Source organism: Malaya genurostris, chromosome 3 (genome assembly GCF_030247185.1).
Source record: "Malaya genurostris strain Urasoe2022 chromosome 3, Malgen_1.1, whole genome shotgun sequence".
In the NCBI taxonomy this organism is placed as follows: Eukaryota; Metazoa; Arthropoda; class Insecta; order Diptera; family Culicidae; genus Malaya; species Malaya genurostris.
In genome coordinates, this window is record NC_080572.1 from 121,675,723 (window position 1) to 121,688,667 (window position 12,945).

General features: G+C 39.4%; 1 protein-coding gene across 1 annotated transcript in view; it reads left to right on the plus strand.

Moving 5' to 3' along the window:
• The window catches only part of LOC131434614 (somatomedin-B and thrombospondin type-1 domain-containing protein-like), a 179,322-nt gene extending 166,818 nt beyond the window's left edge, over positions 1 to 12,504 (plus strand). The window contains exon 5 of the mRNA XM_058601501.1: positions 11,775 to 12,504. Coding sequence (XP_058457484.1) covers positions 11,775 to 12,198 — 424 coding nt within the window. The 3' untranslated portion in view covers positions 12,199 to 12,504. The remainder of the gene's footprint in view (positions 1 to 11,774) is intronic.
• Positions 12,505 to 12,945: the final 441 nt, after the last annotated feature.

Here is a 12,945-nt window from a genome sequence, read left to right on the forward strand (position 1 = left end):
TTGTCATATTGAATGTTCCCATTAGGAGTAAGATCAATAATATTGCTTTTCTCTCCTACAATTCAATCAATAGTTGAAGCCTTGCAATTAATTGTCTCCGAACGCCAGTATTTGTTGAAAAATTTGAAACTATAATGTTGTTGTTGTATGTGTTTGAAATTGGCCCGAGGATCTTGCCTCATAAACGCCAGTAACAAAGAAACTATAATGATTGTTTATTATCACTCTCAAAGTGACGTTCATAAATGAGTGCGTTTAATGCCATTATCCGTGTTGCTAGTTGCGATTTTTGACAACTCGACATGATATCGTACATGATATCCCGGATATCATGCCAAAATAATGATACGCGTCGACATCAAATTGTATGGTATATCAAGTGATATCGCACATGATATCATCGGATATCAAGTATATCCGTATATCACTTGATATCAGCGCTAATGTGAACATACTATTAGTGTCAGTAGGAATCATAGTACTAGCCATGCAATGATTCTGTACACTAAGAATCGGCTGCGAAGTCTGTTGAAACAGAAAGCCCAAATTCCACAAAAGGAATGTAATGCTAGGACTTTGCTTTGACCTCTTTACTAAAATTAACTTAAGCCTCAGACCCCCATCAACAAATTCCTTTGAAAATTCAATTTCTTGCTTTTTTATATTGATGGAAAATTTCAGAGGATGGTTAAAGAAACACAACTTTTTAGCGTAAATATTTCAAACAACAACTTATATCAAACAATAGGGGGTCGATTTCTAGACCTCGTCGACCCCCATAGTCAGTTTTTGTTTACGTCGACCCCCGCAAAAAAGATATCGACCCCAAGGGGTCTATATCGACCACTTTGGGAACCCTTGCTTTACACCAGGGGTTCCCAAAGTGGTCGATATAGACCCCTTGGCGTCGATATCCTTTTTGCGGGGGTCGACGTAAACAAAAACTGACTATGGGGGTCGACGAGGTCTAGAAATCGACCCCCTATTGTTTGACATAAGTTGTGTTTATTTGACCATCCGCAGAAATTCTTAAGTATTGTACATCAATATTTAAAAAGCAGGAAATTGAATTTTCAAAGAAATTTGTTGATGGGGGTCTGAGGTCTAAGTTAAATTCAGTGAAGGGGTCCATGACCCAAAATAGTTTGGGAACCCCTGCTTTACACAAATGAATTTTAACGTCTAAATGATATTGCTTGTTCACAGTTTTGCAGGCGGAAGGAATTCAAAGTGCATCACACTACGATAATCGAAGAAAACAATCAACATGATCTTGAAGTTTGAACGACTTCGAAGTGATTTTTCGAACTTGTCTCACTTTAAGAAAGGTATTCACTCAATAGATCGGTTGTTTCAGTATCGTAGACATGAATCCAAATCTCATCGTCCAGTTCGTGCTGGCATCTCATCAGACACAGTCGACAATTGCTTACGGTCGAGACGATAGAAACAAAGACAATACAGTGTAGTGAACAATAGAGTGTACGAAATGGGCAAATAGGATTTAACAAAGCCTGAAACTTGGCCTACAAGGCCAAATTCAATTTGTATTGATTTCAAGCGCTGCAAAGTTAGACCAGCAGCAACCGAAATTGAAATCTTGCTTAAGGAACGAATGCATCTAAACGTTACTGATGTAAGTGAGATTCAATTCAACAAGGCGTCTAACTGTGTGTACATTATGTTCAAACGTGAAAAAGATGCAATTGCATTTGCTTCGGTTAATAACGGGGTGCACAGTATTGATCATGACAATGTTAAATATAAAATCCCTGTGTACATGGTGGATAATGCCATAGAAGTACGCGTGCATGACCTTCCCCCGCAGACCAGCGAGGGGTATGTTCGGGAATGTATGTCGCAGTACGGTGAAGTTCTTTCCATCGAAAGGGAAGTATGGCGGAATTTTTTTCCGGGTATCCGGAATGGCGTGCGAGTAGTACGTATGAAACTACGTAAAGCAATTCCATCTTACATCATTTGTGATCAAGACGGGATACATCCGTGTAAAACGCTGATTACGTATGAAAATCAACTGGTTACATGTCAGTTTTGTGAACAACCTGCACACTACGGCAAACCTTGCACTGAAACTGCAAAAAGGACATCTTTAAACAAAAAAAAGGACAACCGCCCAACAACGGAAACTAGTGAGCGCAGTACTCCTGTTGTACCATCAAACCCACCAACAACTGCAATTAATGCACAACAAGGCGCGTCTACAGCAACTAACAACCAACCCAAGAATGCGAATTACAAGGAAAACGAAGAAAAAACGGAAACCAACAACGATACCACCGATGCGGCAATGGAGGACGAGACGAGCCACGAACAAAGTGCCCCTCAATCATCGCAAGATAAAAATGGAAGCTCCTCTCCCCCTAGAAAAAGGGTGACAACGAGATCCAACGGTAAAAAAATTATTTTATCTAATAAAAACATGGCTCATTCGGCCACGTAAAGCTTGTACGCAAATTGGCCTGAATAAAAAATTTTTTATAAAAAAAAAAAAAATCTCATCGTCCGTACTAATGCATTCTGGCTTGTCCTCTTTTTTTATTTAATAATATGAGTTTAAAGGCACACTGCTCAAGCTTCAAGATGCCGAGGACACGATTCCGCTTGTCTTGATAGTCACTTATTGTTTAGCACACTTCAAACCGGCTTTGGTCTTACAAGTCAGTTGTCGTATGTTGAATTACAATGTCCTGCTTCTGACCCCTATGTTAATAACACTACAGATGGATCACAACATAGTCTTACGATATACTACCAAAACGTTCGAGGCCTCCGTACCACAACTAATGAACTCTATGCAGCACTCGCTATTTCCGATTACGATATTTTGGTGCTAACCGAAACCTGGCTCAACAAAAATATTAGAAACTCGGAGCTGTCCGACGAGTACATGATATATCGTTGCGATCGTAATAGCTTCTCTAGCCGGTTCTCTCGTGGTGGTGGTGTCTTGATCGCAGTCAAGAAAGGCATACGAAGCAATATTGTAACACTCGTTGGAGTTGACTGCTTAGAACAAATCGCTATCCGGGTCGAGTATATGTTAGTACTGTGTCATTTTTTCTGTGTGCTATTTACATACCACCAAACTCCAATCTCGCTTGGTATGAACAGCATTCTTCTTCTATAAACAATCTGTGTAATCAGATTAGAGAACGCGAGAGAGTTATTATTCTGGACGATTACAATTTACCCTTCCTACAACGGAACTTCGATGATGAAATTGGCAGCTTTATACCGACCAACGTATCCTCCGCACACGAAACTCTGTTAACTGAATCAATAATTGCATCTGGTTTGCAGCAAATGAACTATTTAACGAATGAAAACGGTAAACTGCTAGAACTGGCTTTTGTAAGCAATGCTGGTGATATCGAATTATTAGAACTCCCCCAGAGCTAGATGAAACTAGATCGTCATCATCAACCGTTTAGCTTGACTATTGACGTTTTGGTTAACTTATCTATGAATGATAACGTGGAAGAAATTTATGATTTCAAATATTGCAATTTTGATACTCTGAATGCAGTAATTTCTTATATCAACTGGTTGGAGATATTAACTTTGGGCTCTTTAGATGACGCTGTGAAGAGATTCTATGATGAATTGGACTCAATTTTTCAACGGCACGTTCTCCGAATCAGACGTAGGTCTCGTCCACAGAACAAACGGCCTTGGTGGAATGCGGAGCTGCGTAATACTCGTAATCGGCCAAGAAAAGCTCGTAAACGATTTTTAAGAACAAGAGGAGAAAACGATAAATTGCTTGTGCGTGATTTAGAACGTCAGTTCGATTCTCTTAATGCAACATGTTTTCGGTCATACGTACATCGGCTTGAGACCAGTTTGAAGGATGATCCGAAGATGTTTTGGAATTATTTGCGAAATAAAATATCTAACCGAGGATTCCTGGAAAGTGTCAACTATCTGGGACGGCTTTCTTCATCATCCGAGGAGTCAGCAAATCTATTCGCATCTTTCTTTCAAAGTGTGCTAAGTAATAACTCACCACCTTTGTCGGAACAGTACCTACTTACAACTTCAGTTTACCAACGATTTCTTTTTCTGAACGTGAGGTGTATGAACATCTTTGTTCTGTCGATAGTACCAAGGGAGCCGGACCGGATAAAATTCAGCCGACATTTGTCAAACAATGTTCGTCATCTTTGGCTTCACCGGTGTCTATACTATTCAATCTTTCGCTTATTGACAATATTTTCCCTGAATCGTGGAAGAAGGCTTTAATTTTACCGGGGAATTTATATTCTGAGCTGTCTTCCGAAAGTTTTTGAAAATTTGCTGTTGAACATTCTCTACCCTGCAGTAAAACACATAATATCTTTAGATCAACACGGTTTCGTCAGGCTTTCGACTGTGTTCCACATCAACATGCAGTAGAGAAACTGAAAAGAATTCGCTTCCCCGATTGATTAATCAACTGGATCTTTTCATACCTTTCAAATCGCAGTGCATCTGTAAGGCTTGGTTCTTCGTGTTCAGTAAGCTTCAACATTACATCTGGAGTTCCTCAAAGAAGTCATCTCAGGCTTCTACTGTTTGTACTTTTCATTAACGACAGACTTACATCTTGTAAAGTCGTATATGCGGATGATTTAAAGGTTTATCGCATCATAACAAGTCTGGTGGACTGTTGTGCTCTGCAGATGGATATCGAGAGAATTCTAACATGGTGCCATCAAAACGGTATGGGAGTGAACATTGAAAAATCTAACATCATTACTTTTGCACGAGTACGATCTCCAATTGTTTTCGAATATACTACACTGAAAGAATTTACCGGCCACAAGCTGAATGGTTTTTGCTTCATCCGATCCCCATAACGTTTTTCAGATGGTTTTAATAAGTCGGCCATTCAATTTCCCCTCTGTTAAAAATAAATTGATTTGTATGAAAATCATTGAAAATTGGTTTGAAGCACATACGCTCATAAATTGAATGAATCCAAAATGTAGATGATTTTCGATTCAAAATTAATCATCACAGCAGCCATATAGGAAGTCATATTTCCTTCTTGATCGTTCTAACATATGTTTTCCGGGCGGCTTGTTAGGCCTGCACCAACCTCCTTTCTCGCCGGAGGGCCATCGTGTCAGCACTGTTTAGAGTCCCACACTGACACAAGGACGGTAATCAGCCACTCCTAACATGGAGAACAGACGCTGTTTCAAGCCGCCCCAACATGGGGAACAGACGCTCGGGTAGGCTCGCTCTCTGTAAAGAGAAGGCAAGCCCCCCCTTCCCTGTCAGCATACGACCAAGGTCCCACCGGGGTTGGTTACCCGATCTTTCCTATGGTTGCTCGTACCCCAGCCGGCACCGCGGGGAGGTAGGGATAGTAGTTACTGGACAAGAGGCTAAGAACCACATTGGGGCATGAATTGCGCATTGTCCAGTCGTTTACCAACCAGCCGCGGGCAATGACCAGTTGCCAGGCGAGCTGCTCAAACATGGAGGAAAGGCACTGGCTAGAGCGCTGCACTGGATGATTTCTAGGATTTGGGAGGAGGAAATTCTACCGCAGGAATGGATGGATGGAGTTGTATGACCCGTCTACAAAAAGGGCGATAAGCTAGACTGTTGCAATTACCTCGCAATCACATTGCTGAACGGCGCCTACAAGGTACTCTCCCAAATCCTTTGCCGTCGTCTATCACCAATAGCTAAGGAATTCGTAGGGCCGTACCAAGCGGGATTTACTGGAGCCCGCGCCACTACAGATCACATATTCGCGATAAGACAAGTACTCCAGAAGTGTCGTGTATACAACGTACCCACGCATCACCTATTCATTGACTTCAAAGCGGCATACGACACAATCGATCGAGAACAGCTATGGCAAATAATGCACGAATACGGTTTCCCGGAAAAACTGACGCGATTGGTCAAAGCAACGATGGATAGAGTGATGTGCTACGTCCGAGTATCTGGGACGCTCTCGAGTCCCTTCGAATCTCGGAGAGGGCTACGTCCAGGTGATGGACTTTCTTGTATCTTGTTCAATATTGCCCTGGAAGGTGTGATTCGAAGAGCGAGGATCGACACGAGTGGCCCGATCTTCCGAAAGTCCGTACAACTATTTGGCTTCGCTGACGATATTGATATTGTGACACGTAACCTTGAGAAGATGACGGAAACCTACATCGGACTGAAAGCTGAAGCTAGGCGTATTGGACTGGCCATAAATGCGTCGAAAACATACACCACGAATATTGATAGACGGTGACGATATCGAGGTGGTTGACGAGTTCGTGTATTTGGGCTCACTGGTGACCGCCGATAATGACACCAGCAAAGAAATTCATAGACGTATTTTGGCAGGGAATCGTGCGTACTTTGGACTCAGAAAAACCCTCCGATCGAGCAAAGTACGCCACCGCACGAAATTGACCATCTACAAAACGCTAATTAGACCGGTTGTTCTCTATGGCCACGAGACCTGGACTATGTTGGCAGAGGACCAACGCGCTCTCAGTGTTTTCGAAAGAAAGGTACTGAGGACCATCTATGGCGGAGTGCAGATGGAAGACGGAACGTGGAGACGGCCTTACGAATCACGAATTGCAACAGCTGCTAGGAGAACCACTTATCGTACGGACAGCTAAAATCGCACGTCTACGATGGGCTGGGCAAGTCATAAGAATGTCGGACGACAGCCCAGTGAAAATGGTTCTTGAATCTAATCCGACTGGTACAAGAAGAAGAGGAGCGCAGCGAGCAAGGTGGATCGATCAAGTGGAGGGTGATCTCAGAAGCATCCGTGCCTTGAGTGGCTGGCAACGAGCAGCCATGGACCGAGTTATGTGGAGTAAGGTGGATCGATCAAGTTGATACAGCAAAGGACACTCCAGGCCTATAGCTGTTAGGTAAGGTAAGTAAGCCATATAGGAAATACTATTCATTTTGTAGTGCGTATGATGTTCGTACATATAATCGCATACCATAAACCGAATGAATTAAATCTACACCAATCGTCGGATGATATTAAGGAGATTTTCATATAGTTTTATGTATTACGGAGTCCTTATAATGCGGATGATATAAAGATGGATTAATATTGAAATTATACAGCTGCAAATGAAAATAAATTGAAATGCAAATGACCTACAATTAAAATAAGTTTTAATTATGCTCCACTTCCATTTTAAAACATTTCTATGACAGTTGAATTTTTTTACAATTGCATTGGAGTTCAATGAGTATGAATAAAAACTGGTCAAAGTGTCAAAAAGGTATCACAGTATATGAGTATTTTTCAAAATCGAAGAACTGATATGTAAGTGCTCCTAACAAAGGTGGAACTGATCAGATTTGATGAGAAAAATATGACGAAGAATGTCCCACACACTTTCGTCAACCAATATGTTAGAACGAATGTTGGCGTATACTATAGTTTATAAAAATTGATAAGATTATTCGCAAGAGTGTTTTGGGCTGGAACCGCAGGATGCCTAATAAAACTATGAAATATTGTACGAATAATTAAGTTTGGGCAATTTCAATTTATTTTATTGAAATAGTAACAAAGTCATAAAAAAGTTAATTTAATGAATAGAATTGGTTGAAGCTGCAATTTGTTTTCCTTTAATGGATTTAGATGTTTTCAAACATTTTTACTTAATTAATAAAAACAATAACATTGAAAGAAGAAAATAAGAGCAAATAACACTGAAGATAAAAATCATTTATTTAACAAAAATAAAAATATATTTGTTCAAATTTAAATTTTGTTCATTTTCGCATACGTGTTATTATAATTATAATTAATATTTTTTAAGTCGATCAGCACTATCACCCGATTTATCTGGAAGGCTTTGCATCTAACATGCTTTTTGAAGTTGATCGTAGTTTTGTTGTTGATAAAACGGTTCATAATAATCGAATGATCTATTGCCCAATTTATGTAAATTTACTTACACTGATTACACCAGAAATTACCGAGCGTGCTATTTTTCTTTTAAATAAATTCCGAACTGTAAAACATGTCGCAACATTGGTCGTATGTATGCGGATCAAAGATAGTTTCTTCTGGCTTCTTGCCCTTGACTAAAATAATTGAAAGACAATTGGTTGAATAGTTGATAATGTTTCAGGAAACTTACTTTCCCACTCCATGGTACTAAAAATAATATATTTAATGAGGCACTCTGCTTTAGTTTTAAGATGCCGAGAGCAAGGTTTTCACATATACCACTTAGACACCTGAGACAATGTTGCAGAGAAACCATAAGATTTATTGATACATATTCATTGAAAATTTTCCATTGAACATAAGTAGACATTCTGTATAAACTATGCTGGAGTCGGTTGAGTTATCGTACTAATTTTCGTCAGGGTATTCAATGGATTGTACACAAACTTTTCACAATGAAGTGTGCAGGTTGTTAAGTATCGTAACAATTAAAAGCTTAATTTTTCCCCTCAACAATTTTTCGGAAAAGAATCAAGTGTACAGTTTGAATACATTCACCATTAAGCAGCAGAAACCAACATAAGAAAAATATATTGCACAGTGAAAAAGATATTTTGTCATCAAAATACAATAAATTGTATTTAACCGAATAGTTCCGATTGAGAATCAATTATTTCCGCTGCGGAATTGGTTGGTCAAATGAAAAATACAATGGTTTATTAATATAAGAAAATGTAAGAAAACTTCAAAGCTGAAAGTATCAATTTCATATAAAATATCGTTTGCTGTGAGATACACGACTTTTCAGTTTCCATTCAAATGCAAATTATATTACTGTTGAAAATCGTTATAGCCTTTCCAATCGATTTCACAATAAATTCATTCAGTATCAGTATCTGCACTGCATCAGTACCCTGTTTTCGCATTTCAGGTGTTTTCTTCATGACACATTTTTTTGTCGATGATTTTCACTCCCACAGCCGACATTCCCCTTCGTACATCCGCAAACTTGAGGCAGATTACAACATGAAACTCATTGCCTTTCCCCTTAGAGTGTTAAAGCGATTTTGTACAAACTTATATTCATTTGAAAGGTCCGGTGAACATTTTGGCAGATTCGAGTTCGTGACATCAATTCGGGAATAAAAGGTAGATATGTTACCTTGGGTACACAAAGAATTTGTTAGTTGACACCCGACATCACGATACTTCACGCATGTCCAAACTACATGATCAATATCGCGATAACCTTCGCCACAAGCACAATGATTAGTCTCGGAAAATCCAATTCGAAGGAGATGTGCATCTAACGTGTAGTGATTGGACATGAGTCTATACAAAACATGAATGAAGTCCCTACTAACATCCAGCCCCCTGAACCATGCCTTTGACGATATTTTAGGAATAATTGAGTGCATCCGCCGACTCAGATCTTCCCTTTACCAAGAAGTTTGCCAGCTGGCAAGTGTTCTTTGGCGAGACGCGCTATAGAATTCATTGAAAGCAATCGGTCGCTCATAAATTTCACCCTCAATAGCATCACGTTTGGCTAAAATATCGGCTCTTTCATTGCCTGGAAACTATAGTACTATAGTGATTTGATAATTAATATTCAATATGTCGTTCAGGAATTGTTTTATTTCGCCCAAGAAAAACGGTACATTCTTGCCAGTCATGTTTGAGCGAATGGCTTCAATTGCACTCAGACTATCTGTGAAAAGGAATTAATGGTTCGATGATAATGTGACGATTACACTCAAACTATAATGAACTGCTGCTAACTCTGTTATATAAACAGATGCAAGTTCTTGTATCCTAAATGTGACCGAAATATTATTGTTGCGCATACCAAACCCAGTAGCTTCATCAATTCTTGATCCGTCCGTGTAAAACATTTTCTCAGAGTCAATATGCCTGAACTTACTTGAATATATTTATGGGATTTCCATCGAGCGTAAGTGATCCGGGATTCTACGCACATCGCTCTGCATGGATGCGTCGAAAAATAGCGTTGAGTCAGGGACATTTAGGAGGCTGACACGGATAGGAATATATCTTGAAGGGTTGATTTCCTGTGACATATGGTTAAAATATACTGTCATGAAACATGTTTGAGATTGAAGCTCAGCTAGGCTTTTGAAATTATTAATAACCAGCACCTCACATCTTATTAGCAGGCGTGAGCAGAATTGTTTAATCTAAACTTTTTTTTAATAAAACGCACAAAATATGTAAATTTTGGCACAAAATTTGATTTTGGCACGGTACGATAACGGAGTCCATTCACCGTGATGTTGGGTTCTTCCTTATTTTTAAAGAAAAAAGAACCGATGATGGAACCAGCGTGAACTCAGCACCAAAAAATACATCTTTCTGGTTTTAATGGTATTTCGAGAACTTGCTCTTGCTACAAAAATGGCAATTTCGTTTGTCCACAAACCCATTGAGTAAAAAAGTGCTTTATCAGTGAACACAATCTTTCAGTAAAAAAACGGATCTTCGGTCAACTTATAATATACCCACCAAGTCAGTGTTCGAAGCTTACCATGATCAAGTGGCTTCAATGGCTAAACCAACTGGATCTTGTAGGTTTTTTTCCACAAATCGACAAATTCGGTTCTTCCAAAACACCCTCATTAACAGCAGCGATTGTGGTTTCATTGCGCACAGTTTAAGCACGATGGTGTTATATCCAATAAAGTGTAATCTGTGTGGAATTTACGAATTGAACTTCTAGAAATAAATTTACACAAATTGGAAGCGTTGTTCAGGTGCTGATGATCCATGATGAATTGTCAAATATTAGTTAACAAAACACCAGAGATGTGGTACCAAAACCCCTAAATAAGCATAAATGAACTTGACAGCTGGATGACTAGGATGACAGTTATCCCTATCGGTATATGTGCTCCCTTTATTCCCCGTGACATATACACTAAGGTCTTTTTTATGCGGTTTTTTTATGCGAATTTTCAGAGTTATGCGGTTATCTTTTATGCGGTTTTTTATGCGAATTTTCAGAGTTATGCAGTTTTTGTTTATGCGGTTTTTTATGCGGTACGTAGACTAGCATAAAAAAGACTTCAGTGTATTCCACTTATTCCTCATGTCATAAACATCAGTTGAACGATTAATGCAACTACTCGATCTGTTTATACAGTAGATTGTTTATTTTCTAGTTTCATTATTTGTAACCAGTTGGTAGCAACCCATTGGTTCATTTTACCAAAAAAGGAACACTCCTTCTGCGTAAAGCCAATCCTGCTGATAAGGCTGGTCATGAACTCCAGTCACGTGCAGCTTGTGGAAATCTAAACGTAAACATGTGTAACATGAATACTGGAGCGTAAATTCTTATACATACAATGCTTCACAAATGCTTTGATGGGCTGTATAACGTAAGTTTGTTCACATGCATGCTGATGGGTGAGCTTTTCCTTAGCTGTCGAAACACGTTGAAGCTAAGCAACCAACACTCCAGTTCAATCTAGAGCAAGATATCTGAATATGCCTACATGAACACACATAATTCACATAAACAATTAAGCGGGTTTTCATTTTCCGTTTCGTCGGATGATATAGCAGAACAAAGCAGAGTAATTGAAATTAGGATTCAATGTTCTTGAGCTATTATTAAAGCATGTACCAAAAGGATGAACTTTGGTCTCGTCATTCTTAGCTTTAATCCTTGTTACCACATAAAACAGTGCATTGTAGTTAGTTAATTTACGAATTGCGTCTCTTTTATCGTTTCTTATTTTCAGTGAAAAACATTGTTCAATTATTACTATCCAAACACTTTTCACTCTTTTTTTCTCTTTTTCAGATACTGCATCGCTTTCGAAATCATGAAAGTGAGCAAGCACTGCTCCAAGAGCCCTGACTATCTAGCTTTGGCCGAGGGTGACCGCGTGGTGGTACGATGCGACTCCGGTTCATCTACCACCAATGTTACTTCTATCAACGATGAACTCTACGACAACTCTGTTTCGAGTGAGTACGATAACGACGACGGTGATAGTGATGATGATAATTACAACCAGAGCACCAAGTACGACACAAGCTCCAGAAGCGCTATCGAAGCGGTACAGCAGCCAGTGCCACATCGATGTCTGGGCGAGGGTCTTACGGGTCGGAATACATGGTTCACTGCATTGGCTATGCCATCGTGCTATGGGAAGTGGTTACGGCTAACGGTTGGATTGCCAAAAAAGTGCCAACCTAGCGAGGTGCAGTTTGTCTTTGTCTAGAAGTGAGACCGACACTTCTGGGACCGGAACAAGGGCATTGTGTTGAGCGACATTAGGCGTGATACTCGACAACGGCGGAAGTGAGTGCCTCGGGGAAGCAACGTTGTTTCCCGTTCGTCACATATAAACGTGCAACGTCTGGTCTGGCAGGAAAAAAACATAAAACAAAACAGAATCTCACCATTATAAATTGAAACGATGCTTCTTCCTCATAAAAGTAAGCCATAAAATGAAGGAAGATGTAAGATGTAAATAGATATTTTCCACTTTGATAAGAAACCAAACATATTAAAAATATGACATTGATGCTTGTAAACTATTCTAGAGTGTTTGAAAATTCGAAAATTGACTTCGATGACATCCATCTGTTTATCAAGAACGGTTTGTAGCTATATTTTAAACTTTTATACGCTAAACTTATACGATATAAATTAACATGCTTTTTATCCAGTTTGCTGAACTGACATGACGTGATGTTAACTTAAGTCCTAATTGGAATGGGTTTATTGAGTTCTTCTTCTGCTTTGCAGAATTGAATTGAAAAGTGTTATCAATTCCATGGCATGCATGCCAATTAGATCCTGCTTTGCTTTGCGAAAAAAAAACCGGCTAATTAAAATCAATTATGGAAATCGGAAGTGCTGCAAGCACGGAAAACATGGCAATGAAAAGAAATAAAATGAAGGGGGAAATCGCAAACAAAAAAATAATGGTTCCGCCAATTCAAGAGCAATTTACCTTTCGGCG